The 13,353-nt window shown below is 49.7% G+C and overlaps 1 protein-coding gene and 1 long non-coding RNA gene across 4 annotated transcripts in view; one reads left to right on the top strand and one right to left on the bottom strand.

Annotated features, from left to right (window-relative positions):
• Positions 1-839: 839 nt before the first annotated feature.
• Positions 840-7,791, bottom strand: LOC132000224 (interferon alpha-inducible protein 27-like protein 2). Of its 3 annotated transcripts, none has more exons than XM_059373879.1 (5): positions 7,689-7,791; positions 3,799-3,891; positions 2,136-2,165; positions 1,528-1,689; positions 840-1,086 (listed from the first exon to the last, which is right to left on the bottom strand). In XM_059373879.1, exons 2-5 carry the CDS (start codon positions 3,827-3,829, stop codon positions 1,010-1,012), a joined length of 300 nt encoding a protein of 99 aa, XP_059229862.1. In that variant the 5' UTR covers positions 3,830-3,891; positions 7,689-7,791; the 3' UTR covers positions 840-1,009. The 3 variants fall into 3 exon arrangements, with proteins under 3 accessions (XP_059229862.1, XP_059229861.1, XP_059229863.1); XM_059373878.1 differs by having other exon boundaries at positions 7,662-7,771; XM_059373880.1 differs by lacking the exon at positions 2,136-2,165 and having other exon boundaries at positions 7,662-7,771.
• Positions 7,792-7,866: 75 nt separating this feature from the next.
• The window catches only part of LOC132000225 (uncharacterized), a 9,324-nt gene continuing 3,837 nt past the window's right edge, over positions 7,867-13,353 (top strand). The window contains exon 1 of the long non-coding RNA XR_009399212.1: positions 7,867-8,268. This is a non-coding gene — a long non-coding RNA (uncharacterized LOC132000225). The remainder of the gene's footprint in view (positions 8,269-13,353) is intronic.

The following is a 13,353-nucleotide window of genomic DNA, read 5'->3' as shown; positions in this document are numbered from 1 at the left end:
AGACTTTCTGTGTCTTCTGCTGGGCCTGGGATCCCTGGGCTGGCCTCTGGCATGGCACTTCCCAGAGCACATTGTCGATGGCTGTCTACCCGTCAGTCAGTCCTCCCCGACTCCCCACAGGAAGTCCAAGTTTGTAGCCCCCAGCCAGTGCCCGACCCACAGTGTGTGCTCAGAGAGTTGTGGAAAAGAGGAACAGATCAGCACGTCAGCTAATTTTCTGATGCTCCGAGTTGGAAGTCATCCTAGCAAAGAGAAGTTTCTAGAAGATCTTGTTCTGGGAGAAGGACATTTAAGGGTGAGTCACGGCCCTGAAGTTAGAAAGGTCAGAGCCTCCAGCAAACTCCATCTCCCTTCTTGCTGCTGAGGAGAAAGGCAAAGGCTGGATGGTGGCCTTTGACTTGAGTCTGGAGCAATGACTCATATGGGCCTGGGCCTTCAGAGCCGGGCGGCTTAGGACAGAGCCATTAGACCTGCAGCTGGGAGGTGGTGGCTCCGAAGAGGATGTCCTTCCCCGCCGGTCCCCCGCCTCCCCCAATCCCGTTCCAGACTGCCCAGGAACTGAGCCAAACACCCACCCATGGCTGAGACCTTTGAGGTCATTTAGACCAACTCCCCATGCCCAGAGGGACAAATGAGGGCCAGAGAGGAGGTGGCCTGCCCCGAGTCACACAGAGTCACAAGCAGGGTGGGGGCAGCCACTCGCCCCCACGTTTTGGCACATCCCAGCCGAGCGCACCCTGCACTCCAACACCACGTTGCTCCGGACCACAGGACTGGGAAAGAGGTGTGACCCACCCTCCCCCGCCCCCAACTTCGAGCAAGGAGGAGGGAATTCAGGATGGGCTGCAACTACAATTTTTATTGCTTATTTTCCTCAGGGCACACTCTCAGCCAGGGACTGGTCCCTCCCTGCATGGGGGGGTGGGGCGTGGGGAGGGGTGGGGGTGGGGCGTGGGGAGGGGTGGGGGAGGGCCGTTCTCTTCTTTGCAGGCAGAGAGCAGGGAAACTCTTAGAAGCTCAGGAACGTGAGCACAGAGCCCAGGGAGCCCAGGATGATCTTGGTTGACAGCGAGAGTCCTGCTGCTCCTGGGGGAGAAGGAGAGGGTGGGTAGAGTGGTAAGGAGCAGACCTGGGGCAGCTCCGTGGGACAAAACCGAGAGGTCAAAGACTCCAGGGCCCCAGTCAGCACCCTCCCGTTTCCCAAAGCCCTCCAGATCTCTGCTATGGGAAGCAACTGCCCGCAGCCCGCTGGCCAGCACTGCCATGGAGAAGCCCGGAGCTGGGAGCTGTCCCTCTCCAGGGAAGAAGGCTGAGCCCAGGCAGGGCGGAGATCCCCGAGGCACCCAGCAACCGCAGCCTGAAGCCGGCATGCCCCATGCCCGGGGCCTCCCTCCTGCACCTCCCGGGGAGAACCTGGAGGGTGACGCTTAGGAGCAGACGAGGAGGGTGGGGGAGGCTAAGATCCGGGCCGGGTACCAAGGCGCTGGTTCTCCTCGCCCCTCACAGCAAGTCCCCAGGGACACTTACCCACCGACTGCAGTGTCGCCACCAGGCTGCCAGCGGCGATGCCACCCCCGTTGGCGATGGCAGCAGAGGACATCATCTTGGCTGCTAGCGAGGAGGCAGTGATTCCGGCCCCAGTGAAGCCCACGGCGCCCAGCACGGTGGGCACAGACGCCACGGACACGACTGTCGGGTTGGGTTGGGTTGGGTTGGGTTGGGATGGGTTAAGGAGTGCACACACTCAATCAGGCTCAGGGGGCTTTGGGAGGCGCAGGCAAGGGGGTGAACTCTGAGCTCTGGAGAGACTATGGGCATGGCCCATTTTTCAGAAAGGAAACAGGAGCTCAGAAAAGTCAGACACCCCCAATGTCACAGGGTAAATGCCTGCAAAGAGGAGATGGGGTCCCTGCTGGGATCGCCTCCACTGTGGAGTTTCCATGACACCAGCTGGTCCAAGCTCCTTGTTTCTTGTTTCCAGTTCCTGGCTTCCTCCCCATTTCCACCAGTCCACTTCCTCCCCACCATCCGCAAAAGTGCAGGACAGACCTGGGCCTGGACAAGATGGTTGCTTCCCAAGACCCAGACTCGGGGGAACAGATAAGGACTTGAACCCCTTCCCTACAAAGACTCACCTCCTCCTATCACAGCTGCCACAGTCTTGACTAGAAACCAAAAGAATGTTCTGTAAGTTCTTGGCTCCCTGAGCCTCCCCTTGGCTCCCTGAGCCTACAGCCCACCCACAGGGAGGGCATTGTCCATGTTGGGAGATGGGAAGGAATGACCTCATCTGACACCTGCCTACTGCATTCAGACAGGGGGATTTCTGGGAAAGGGGGCCCCTCTTCTGAGCTTGGCAAGGATTGCTGGGGAGTCAGATTCCAGACTCAAATGACTTGTCCCAGATGGATTTGCATGCTTTGACCTCAAATTATCTGGAGACAGAGTTTGAGGTCCTCATTCCAGAAAACCCAATGATCACATAGAGTCTGCTTTGTTTTCTCAATCTGTCTGCAGATTGGTCAGTGGGGGCCTGTTTGCGGGGAGAGCAAAAACGATCTTTCTCTTTCTCTCTGCCGTCCAAGCCTGATTTGTTTAAAACAAACAAAACAAAACAAAGACAAACACACCCCTACAGAAGGCTGCCCTGCATCCCTTCTCGGGTGGACAAGGGATACTTGGCAGAGTGGTTTAGGGCTTGGTGGTGTTGGTCGAGGCGAAGGAACCGGATGCCTTGCTCTCTGAACAAAGATGTTAGTTCAGGGTCAGTGTTTTTTTAGGGGGAGATTATTTAACTTTCTCCTGTTGCCCCACAGATCTTTCCAGGCAGCAATAAATCCTCACAGAGAAAGATGTGCTTCATTTTGCACTGCCCAGCAAGTCAGGGCAAGCACTGCTGAGCACTTGAACTCTACTTGAGATGAGTTAAGGCCGGACCTGTTGCCCACTTGTCTGAGAAGCCCCCAAAGGCAGCCAATCTGGACTCAGCATTGCCCCCCTGTGACCACAGCCTCTCAGAGCACTAAGACCCTTTCGGCTTGCACTGGCCTGTCTCTCCAACATGTGGGTCCCTAGAGGGCGGGCAGAGGTCCTGGTCAGCTGCCCCCATAAAGGTCAGGCCTGCAAAAGTGTGCAGGAATGAATTCAGCCAGCTCCCCAGGAAGAGAGCCTTCCGGGGATAGGAAGGGAAGTTAAAAGGTGAGAGTCAAACCCTTGCAGCTGGACATTATGGTTTGGCTGGAAGGGTGATGCCGGGCTGGCCGGCAGCTTGGCCTATCTGGGTCACGATGTGCACAGAAGGCCCATGGGAAAGAGGTGCTGTTCCTCTGCTAACCTGCTGCGGGGCACCCCCAACGGTCATCCGTGGGAGGGTGGCCTGGTCTCTCGAGGCTATTCAGAACCTACTCTGTCCTGGAGCCTCCCTATCCCTACACCAGATTCTCTGCCTTTTGGTTCTACTTCCTGTCCTCGGTTTGGTAGTAACCCCACCTCCCTGCCCAAAGGCCCAGGGCCAAAAACAATTCCCTCATTTGTAGATAGGGGACAAAGGTTACCTTCTGGGGTTGCTATGGCGATTAAAACAATTGATAAATGTTAAGTGTTTGGCAGAGTGACTAGGACGGCAGAGCATTAGATAAAATCTATCTGTCCTTACTATTTTAAGGATTGCTTATCATAAGCTTAGGAGTCCTTTGTGTTACTGGTAAACAGGAAGGACTGCTGGCTGGAGACTTGTCACCGGTCTAAGTATTGGGTGGGGGCCCGAGAAGCAGAACTCTGTCACCCTGGGCCAGTTACCTCCGGCTCTGGAAAGAGTCAATGCTGCCATGCTGGAGGCTTTCAGTGTCCTCAGCAGGGATCCCACGGAAGCTGTAGCCTGGCTCAGGGCAACTGTGGATGACAGGGTGAGTCCAGAGAAAGAACAGAGGATGAGTGCGCGGGGTCAGAGGTCAGCAGTGGTCAGAGGCCCCGCCCTCCCCTTCCATACTCTGCTGCTGTTGGTGCTGGGGAAGGAAGAAGGACCCCGGGGTGGACACCAGGAGAGCAAAAGGGAAGTGGCATGTTTGCAACAATTGGAAGCCAGTATTAGACACTCACCTAGTGACCCTGACAATCTCAGGGTGGAAAAAGCAATACAATGAGTTCAACAGCACACTATTCTATACAGACATTAAAACACATGCAAACAAAAAGCCAACACCCATTTTGCAAAAATACATATGAAAAACAGATACACATTAAGCATATTGGAAAGGCTGACTCTGAGGAAGGGAGGTATTGCAGGGGTAGTTGGGGGCGTGTGGTTAAAAAGAAAACCACAGGTCCCACAATGGTGTCCCTTCAGTTAAGGCCCCAAGTGTAAACTGAGACTTAATACCTAACCTGACTGCACTTTCAGTCCCCCAGGAATATATCCCTTAACCAGTCAATGTGGGATTTCCCAGGGAGCACTAGGAAATTTCCTGATGGGCCCCCTCCGTTCCCCTTAGGAGGGTGACCTTGCCTACAACAATGGTTTCTCTCCTAATAATTTCTTGTTTTCTGCTCTCTCTACCTTTTAAAAACTTGGATCCTCTGTAACCCTCGGGAGCTCCCCTCTCCTTGCTCATTGGGAAGCTGGCCAATGCATGAGTTGACTACCAATAAAGTCAATTAGATCTTTAAAATGTCCTTGGTTGGATTCTTCTATTACAACGGAGGAAAAGGGGGAAGATAAACAGCAAGAACGAACAGCTAAGACTGGAGAGGGAGCTCACACAAACTAATGAAGAAAACGGGCCCGGAATGAAGAATTTTGTTAACATCAGGACATGTCAGTGAGAACCAAGGAGGTGAAGCTAGAAATAGACTCCGCCCCTCCCCATCGCCCTCCTCGCCGCCCTCCCCACCAGCCCCTCTAGGAGGGCTCACCCCCGGAAACCACCTCGGTGGCTTTGGCCATGCTCGTGTCATTACTCTGGATCCCATTAGCTTAGAGACCAGGGAAGAGGACAAGGTGGCCACCTGGACGAATTGCATGGCACAGAAATTGACATGCGTGTGTCAGGCTGAAAGAAGCCCAACACCTCCATTTTGTCTCACTTTTCCTTTCTAATTGATTCGCTTCGTCTTACAGCTTATCTTTAACTCGGGCAGAAGCCTGGGGGGGCAAAGCCTCCCGCAGTGGAAACCAAACTACCCCCAAATCCCCAGCAATAAAGGCCCTACGACTGGGGCTCCTGGGTGGCTCAGTGGGTTAAGCCTCTGCCTTCAGCTCAGGTGCTCAGCAGGGAGCCTGCATCCCCCGCTCTCTCTCTGCCTGCCTCTCTGCCTACTTGTGATCTCTCTCTCTGTCAAATAAATAAAAATCTAAAACAAACGAACAAACAAAACCCCCACGACTGACCCCGAGGCCATGACCTTCACTGCCTGTCTGCAGTACTCAGTGACTGTCCCACAGTTTCCTTATATAAACCTGGCCATGTTTTCAGCACTTTGGAGACAGCTTTGGGGACACTAGCCCACTGTCTTCCCCATGTTGGCCTCAACTGAAATAAATCCCTTTCTTGTGGCACCCCTGCACGTGTGTGCGCACTCTCTCTTTCTTTCTCTCTCTCTGCCTTTGAATTTTGTCAGCAGTTAGCCCTGTGCCCTGACTCCTGGTTACAGGACAGCAGCCCATCGAGCAAGTAGAGAGATGCTTGGAGAAGCTGCGCAAAAATGAAGGATTTCCTAAGCAGCAAAACGGAAGGTGAGGAGTCATCAGTAAAAGAAAAGAAAGGATTGTTTCAGGCCCGGACATCAGGGGGAAACAGGGTTTGTATCAGGCCGATGGCAAATGACCTCACTAGTGCTGAGCAGGACAGATGGGGTGGACTTCCCAAAGGTCACCTTCCTGGGACAGGTTGACGTTGTTCTGAAGTCTTGGTGTGCTGCGGTTGGGGGCAGATGACTCCAATGTGGGCTTCCTTCTTTTTGAGCAGGATGGAGCTTTGGTGCAGGGAGGGGACCCCAGAAAGGAAGGGGATCATGCCCACAACTTTGAAAAACTCTGTCCAGTAGGGACAGAGAGACCTCTCTGAACTTGCCAGGGCTGGATGTCCGCAAAGGGTCCTGGAAACGGTGAAGGAAGGGTGGGGAGTGGACTTATTTCTCCAAGCTGGCTGCTTCCTTCCTCCCAAAAAGCCCAGCGCCAACTTCCTAGCTATTTCTGGGAATCTCTTAAATTTCCACAGAGCATTTTATTTATTTATTTGAGAGAGAGTGAGCAAGAGAGCAAGAGGGAGAGGGAGGGAGAGAGGCAGAGAGAGAGCTCGAGGGGGGCTGGTGGTCAGAGGGAGAAGCAGGCTCCCTGTTAAGCAGGGAAGCCTGACGCAGCACTGCATCCTGGAAATCCCACAGAGCAGTTTAAAAAGCACCAGAGTTAGGAAATAAGAACCAGTTACGTTTTAAGGTATATACTGTCGTCCAGTTGCTCTGGGTTCCTGTTCTCATGCCATCCCCTTGATGAGGGAAACAAAAGCAAGAGAAATGTAACTTCAATCTCCTTAGCTTGGAGCTCACTGACAGATACCTGAAATGTGTACAACATGACAATCCTCAAGAAATGTGTGTACTTAAAAAAAAAAAAAAAGATTTTATCTATTTATTTGACAGAGATCACAAGCAGGCAGAGAGACAGAGAGAGAGAGAGGGAGGAGGAAGCAGACTCCCTCTGAGCAGAGAGCCCGATGCCGAGGATCAATCCCAGCACCCTGAGATCATGACCTGAGCCCAAGGCAGAGGCTTTAACTCACTGAGCCACCCAGGCACCCCGAAATTTGTGTACGTCTTATTAAGGACTAATAGTAACCCGATCTTAACAGCAGTTGGCCCCTCAAAATTCTGAAAGCCTTGCTTCTAAATTCCTTAGAGACACTATCCTTAATCCTCACTAATTACAATATATATAAGAACCAGTCGCTCCTCACAATCCCAGTGCAGCTCTTTCTGCTTATGGGTCCTGTCCCTGTGCTGTAAGAAAAATACCTTTTAGCACCATCAAATGTTTCAAGAATTCTTTCTTGACTGTTGGGCTCAATGATCCCGCACTATCCCCACTTAAGATAGTGAGAACAAAGAGATGACTACCCCCATTTTAAAGATTTTATTTATTTATCTGACAGAGAGAGAAATCACTAGTAGGCAGAGAGGCAGGCGGGGGTGGGGGGGAAGCAGGCTCCTCGCTGAGCACAGAGCCCGATGTGGGGCTCAATCTCAGGACCCTGAGATCATGACCCAAGCCGAAGGCAGAGGCTTAACCCAGTGAGCCACCCAGGCACCCTGACTATCCCCATTTTATAGATGAGGAAACCCCTCTGGCACAGAGAGGGTAAGTGACACATCCCAAGTCCAGCTGCTTCTAAAGCCTGGGCTTGGAATGATTCCAGTTTGATCCTCCTGACATGTGTCTTCTCCCCTGGCCTCACCCGCTGCCACCCAGGCTTGAACAACGCTCATTGTCCCAGAGTCCCAAGGTCAAATGGCAGGGACTTACCCTTCCTCCCGACTGACCTGATGAGGAACAAAAGAGCTTTCTGGGAGTGGATTCCCGTGGCCTTCCCTTGCCTGCACTGAGCCTACCACCCACTAGAGCTGGAGGTCTCAGGAAGGAACCCCCTCTGCCCAACCCCCTGTCTTACCCAGAAGCAGATCCTCTGGTAACCGACCTGAGGTCTGAGCTTGGCTGTGTTTTCCAGATCAGACTCCCGGCTTTTATGGCAACTTCCTCTTTGGCTCCCCCTTTGAGCACAACCAATGGGATAGGTTTTATTTTTACTGGGAATTGGAAACCGAAACTGGAAACTGAAACAAGAAATAGTTTGGGTTTGGGGGCTGGCCAACAAATAGAAATTGACCTGGTGGGGGTGGGGACTGGATATAGAGAACAAGATGGAGTCATCATTTCAAGCAGGGATGTAAGCAGCCAGGGGTGTTGCCTCTCTAAGACCAGACATCACCGAAAACCAGCACAGGCTGAGGACACACCCAGAACTGAGAACCAGCAGAGCCAGAGGTCTGCCAAGGTCCAAGACTGATTAAATCCCTTCAGAAGGTGAGGATTTTTGTAGCAAACTGGCAGACTTTTCAGACACCCATCCTTTTGTGTCTGATCACATTGGAAAAGCAACTGCCCGTGGCAAGACCTTTATCTGGGACATTAGGCTGCCATCCGGACAGTGGGCTTTCTCAAATAGATTTTATGCCTGCTTCAACAGCTTGTCACTCAACTTACTGGACAGCCGTGAGGTAAGCAGATCGATCGTGGGTTCAGTAACACTTTTAGGTGTACAGAGGAGAGTATTAATGTCCCTACATACGTTGTTTCTTCAGTAGTTTTTATTTAAAATAATCGATGTACCCAAGTAGCACATTTTCAGCAGCCTGCCTTTGGCTCCTACACCGGTCAAAGGCAGAATCTAGTTATTATAAAGAGGGGATCTGGTCACTGTATCCGCCACCATCGGCTAATATAAAATGCTTTGTCATTTAATTTGGGGACAGGATGTACTCCCTGCATAATAAAGGTCATAAGAAATCTGATCAAAGTTCTAAAAAAAAGGATGAATATTGATTTCTAATAAAGACGAGGTGGTTTTCAGAATAATCTTAAGCCTTGCAGTGGCCAATGTTCAGCTATTTGGAAAGTCTGTACTGAAGGCCCATCATGGCAGACACCGATCTGGGCACTGAGATAGTACACAAGGCAGATAAGATCAAAGTACCTGTCCTTACAGTTTATAAGCCAGTGTGGTGGGAGGAGGAAACAAGATAAACAACTATATAGTTATGCGATCTATTATTTGAAGAAGTACCAAGGCAAAAGGAGGTGGAGGAGGGAGTCGGGTAGAATTGTGGGGGAAAGTCTTTCCAGGTAAAAGGAACAGAGATGGCAAAGAACCAGGTATGAGAGGAACAGGGAAGAGACCAGTGTGGCTGCAGCAGGTGGTTGAGGGAGAGAGGCAGGAGCTAAAGACAGAGGCTGACAGAGAGCCAGGCCATCTGGGGCTCCCTATGCCATGGCAAGGACCTGGTCTTGATCTCTGAGCAAAGTGGGAAGCTCTTAGAGAGGCTGAGAGAGAAATGGTACCATCAGGTTCACAACAGCTGTTGCACCAAGAACAGACTGAAAAGAAATTTGTGTGCTTTAAATATTCAGCATGGATGGCATGACATAAACACGTTATTTTTGTTAGCTTAAGCTACACTCTGATGGCAGTCTGTTGAGGATTAAGCTACACTCCAAGCCCTGTTCAGGAACCTACACTCTCCCCATCAGCTACATTGGGCAGCAGGAAATTTGCGAATTCACAGGAAGAATGTGTGTGTGTGTGTGTGTGTGTGATTGTATGTGCACGTTCGTGTATGCAAGCTGTGTCATGAGTCTCAACATCCTAACAACATTTAGGGTGGGGGAGCTCACCTGGATTCTTCAGGGGTGTTGAACGGGAACTGAGGCTTCTAGTCACTTCTAGATGGAATGACACATGGTTGGCATGTCGGCATGGTTTTTATCCAACAATTCTGCAAAATGTAAACAGTAAATTCAACTTCTCCTAAAACTTCTCCCACTGTCTCCTCCCAACTGACTCTCAGATGGCTATTTATTATCTCATCAAGAAGTTAGATGCAATCAGAAGAGAATTCTCTTCCCCATGTCAGTTCCACGGAACCCCAGGATCTGTATCCGTTTACTCTGGTTATACTTCTGGTTGCTACCGATTTCGTCCCTTCTTGCCTACTCAGAAAGATCAAACGTTGCTCTTACAACGATCCACTCTCTCTCCTGAGTTCTCTAAATAAAGGGGGAGTGAGAAAGCGAAACAAGAGGCCTCTAGTGGAGTCATTTGCCTCTATGACACTGAACTGAAGCTTAACTGCAGGGATGTGACTGACCTTTAAGCAGTCCATCTAGAAATTCCTGAAGACCCACCTTGCCTCCCTGTCCTCCAAAGGAAGGTGATCTGGTCTGAAACAATCTTTTGTTTTCTTTCACTAATAACTTCCTGTCATGCCTGTTTCTGCCTGTAAAAGTCTCCCATTTCCCATACAGTGCCTCAGAGCCCCTTTCTGCTAGCTAGATGGGATGCTACCCTATTCAGGAATATTTGAATATTTGAATATTGAATAGATCTTCAAATTTTCTTGTTGTTGTTTTTTTTTTTTTTTTTGTAAGATTTTATTTATTTATTTGAGGGGGGGATCAGAAAGGGAGAGAGGGAGAGAGAAAGAGAGAGAGAGAGAGAAACAAGACTTGTCGCTGAGCAGGGAGCCTGCTGTGGGGCTTGATCCCAGGACTCTGGGATCATGACCTGAGCTGAAGTCTGATGTTTAACTGAAGGACCCACCCAGGTGTCCTTCCATCCTGGTTTTGTTTTTTAACACTAGACTGCTTCCTCCTCAAACAAAGGAGGAAGGAGGAAGCAGTAGGAGTCACATGGGTGTAACCATCTTTTCTTTTAAGTACCTACATCTCTTTTATTTTTCGGAGTTTTTTTGAATTTTATTTTAGAGGGAGAGAGCGTGCAGGAGGGGGAGACGCAGGGAGGGGCAGAAGGAGAGGGAGAATCTCAAGCAGGTTCCACGTCCAGTGCAGAGACTGACATGGGGCTCAATCCCAGGACCCTGAGATCACGACCTGAGCTGATATCAAGGGTCAGGTGCTTAACTGACTGAGCCACCCAAGGTACCTCAACTTTTTCATTAACTTTTTGCAACACATCTTTCAGTAAAGCTATTTTGGAATTTCGAAGCCTTTTGGAGGGTTTGTACACCCATTAAAATAGGTATAGCATTCTGTTTATTTAATTTGGGGACTTTTAGGTGCACTTCCTAAATGATCTTATCTAATTGGAACATTCCTCATGATGATCATTATAATTGCCCCCAAGGGCTGGCAGCAGTTTGCTAAGACCCTACCTGAAAGTGAGGTACAACCCACATTTCAGTTGGGCCGTATTTTGGGGCCCCAACCTGATGATTACCAGGAAAGTTCTCAGGGCACAAAACAAGCATAGTAGGACTTGGCCATCTTTGTAGATATTTATAGCTTACAGGAGTCTCGTTCTTGGACACAGAATAACCAGGTGTGTCAGAAAAGTGGGACATTTGACTCTTTAACGTTTAAGAATCTTGTTGGCCAAGGCTTTGGGTTCTGAGGGCTAAAAGGGATAGGTTGAGGTTGTGCAGTGTTTCATAGCGTACTTTGCTTCATAGCAATTTTCTTGAGGCTGGTGAGTGACAGAGTGTCAATTTAACCTGTTCTGTGATCAGATTATCCTAACATTAGGAGTCTTTGGGTTTGGGGGCAATTGCTCTAATAGCTCTTAAGTTCTTGACCCGTGACCACCAATTTCTGTGGCGTTTTGGCTTTGGAGATCCCTGTTAGCAATAACCTTTACTTACATAACACAAGACAAATATATGCATCTCAACATACCAACAGTACCCAAGAAATGTTACTGCGACTGGCCAAGAGAAGGCCACGCACACCACCAGCAATTCTCAGCGTGGGCTAACCCGGCAGACTAGTAAATGGAGACTGCAGGCTGGAGCTGGGAAAGGAATCCCCAACAACTGGGGGACTGTGAACTAAACCAAGGGCTGGGGATTCAGGTTCTGCACAGAACGGTCTGCCAGCTAAAGCCGACCTACTAAACCCAGGACTGAAGAACCAGTTCGAGGGGGAGCTCAATGCAAAGAGAGCAGAGCTCAGAACTAAAAGGAACTTAGCCCTAGTCCTCTATGGCACATGGATTGGGGGTGAACAGCATGACCTCTGACTAGTAGCCTGGGTTGGAATCCTTACTAGTTGTGACCTTGGGCAAGTTCATTAATCTTGATGTGCCTTAGTTTGGTGACACAGAGGCACCAAAAAAAAAATTTTTAAGGGATTTTTATTTTTATTTATTTTTTAAAAGATTTTATTTATTTATTTGACACAGAGAGAGAGAGAGCACTAGAGAGGGAACAAGCATGGGAAGTGGGAGTGCGAAGGCTCCCACTGAGCAGGGATCCCAAGGCAGGGCTCTATCCCAGGACTGTGGGATCATGACCTGAGCCTAAGGCAGATGCTTAAGGACTGAGCCACCCAGGAGCCTCTAAAAAATGATTTTTAAAAAGAAACTCTAATACTAACAGGGGTAGCTCTGAAGAAGAGAATTACACATAGCCAATAAATATTTGAAAAGATGGTCCATCTCACTAACAGTAAAATAATTTTTTAAAGGAGATAACTGTGAGTGAGTGTGGGTATTTCACGAGTCCGTGAATCCACCCATTAGTCAGGGTTTGGCCATGGGTAACAGAAGTCACTTGGGCTAACTTAAGCAGAGTGAATTTTAACACAGGGAATCAGGTGACTTCAAAATTGTTCCAAGACTGGAGGAGGAGGTTCTAGGTTGAATTTCCAGGAAGGACACCCTCTCAGAATGATGCTGAAGTCCTAGACCACCAAGGGTGCAGCAACCGTTATCATGATCAAGAAATTGGGGTATAGGGGCACCTGGGTGGTTCAGTGGGTTAAAGCCTCTGCCTTCGGCTCAGGTCATGATCCCAGGGTCCTAGGATCGAGCCCCGCATTGGGCTCTCTGCTCAGCAGGGAGCCTGTTTCCTCCTCTCTCTCTGCCTACTTGTGATCTCTATCAGATAAATAAATAAAATCTTTAAAAAAAAAAGAAATTGGGGTATCTAGGAGCACCTGGGTGGCTCAGTTGGTAAACATTTGTCTTCTGCTCAGGTCATGATCCTGGGGTCCTTGGATCGAGTCCCATGCCAGGCTCCCTGCTCAGTGGGGAGCCTGTTTCTCCCTCTCCTCCTGCTCATGCTCTCTCACGCTCTCTCTCTCTCAAATAAATAAAATCTTAAAAACAAAATAAAACAAAACAAAACTGTAGTATCAGAAAGCCACTGTCTACCTGTTGGCTGTGGGACCAAAGTGCCTCTGATAACATGTACACCAGAATAAAGCTGCATCTTGGTAAGGACAGGACCCTGGAATTCTCTGCTGCACCAAAAACCAAAGCAAAAGCCACAGAAGCAGAAACATGTAGTAAAAGCCTCCATTCTATTTGGATCAGAAATTCTGCTTTCTGGAATTTTTTTAAAGAAAAGAATCATGGGGCACCTGGGTGGCTCAGTGGGTTAAAGCCTCTGCCTTCAGCTCAGGTCATGATCTCAGGGTCCTGGGATCGAGCCCCACGTGGGCCTCTCTGCTCAGCAGGGAGCCTGTTTCCCCCCTCTCTCTCTGCCTACTTGTGATGTCTCTCTCTCTCTCTCTCTCTCTCTCTGTGTCAAATAAATAAAATTTAAGAAAAGAATTAGACACACACCCCG

The sequence above is a fragment of the Mustela nigripes genome, chromosome 13, assembly GCF_022355385.1.
Source record: "Mustela nigripes isolate SB6536 chromosome 13, MUSNIG.SB6536, whole genome shotgun sequence".
In the NCBI taxonomy this organism is placed as follows: domain Eukaryota; kingdom Metazoa; phylum Chordata; class Mammalia; order Carnivora; family Mustelidae; genus Mustela; species Mustela nigripes.
Note: the sequence above shows the minus strand (reverse complement) of the source record. Positions and strands in the feature narration are given on the sequence as shown.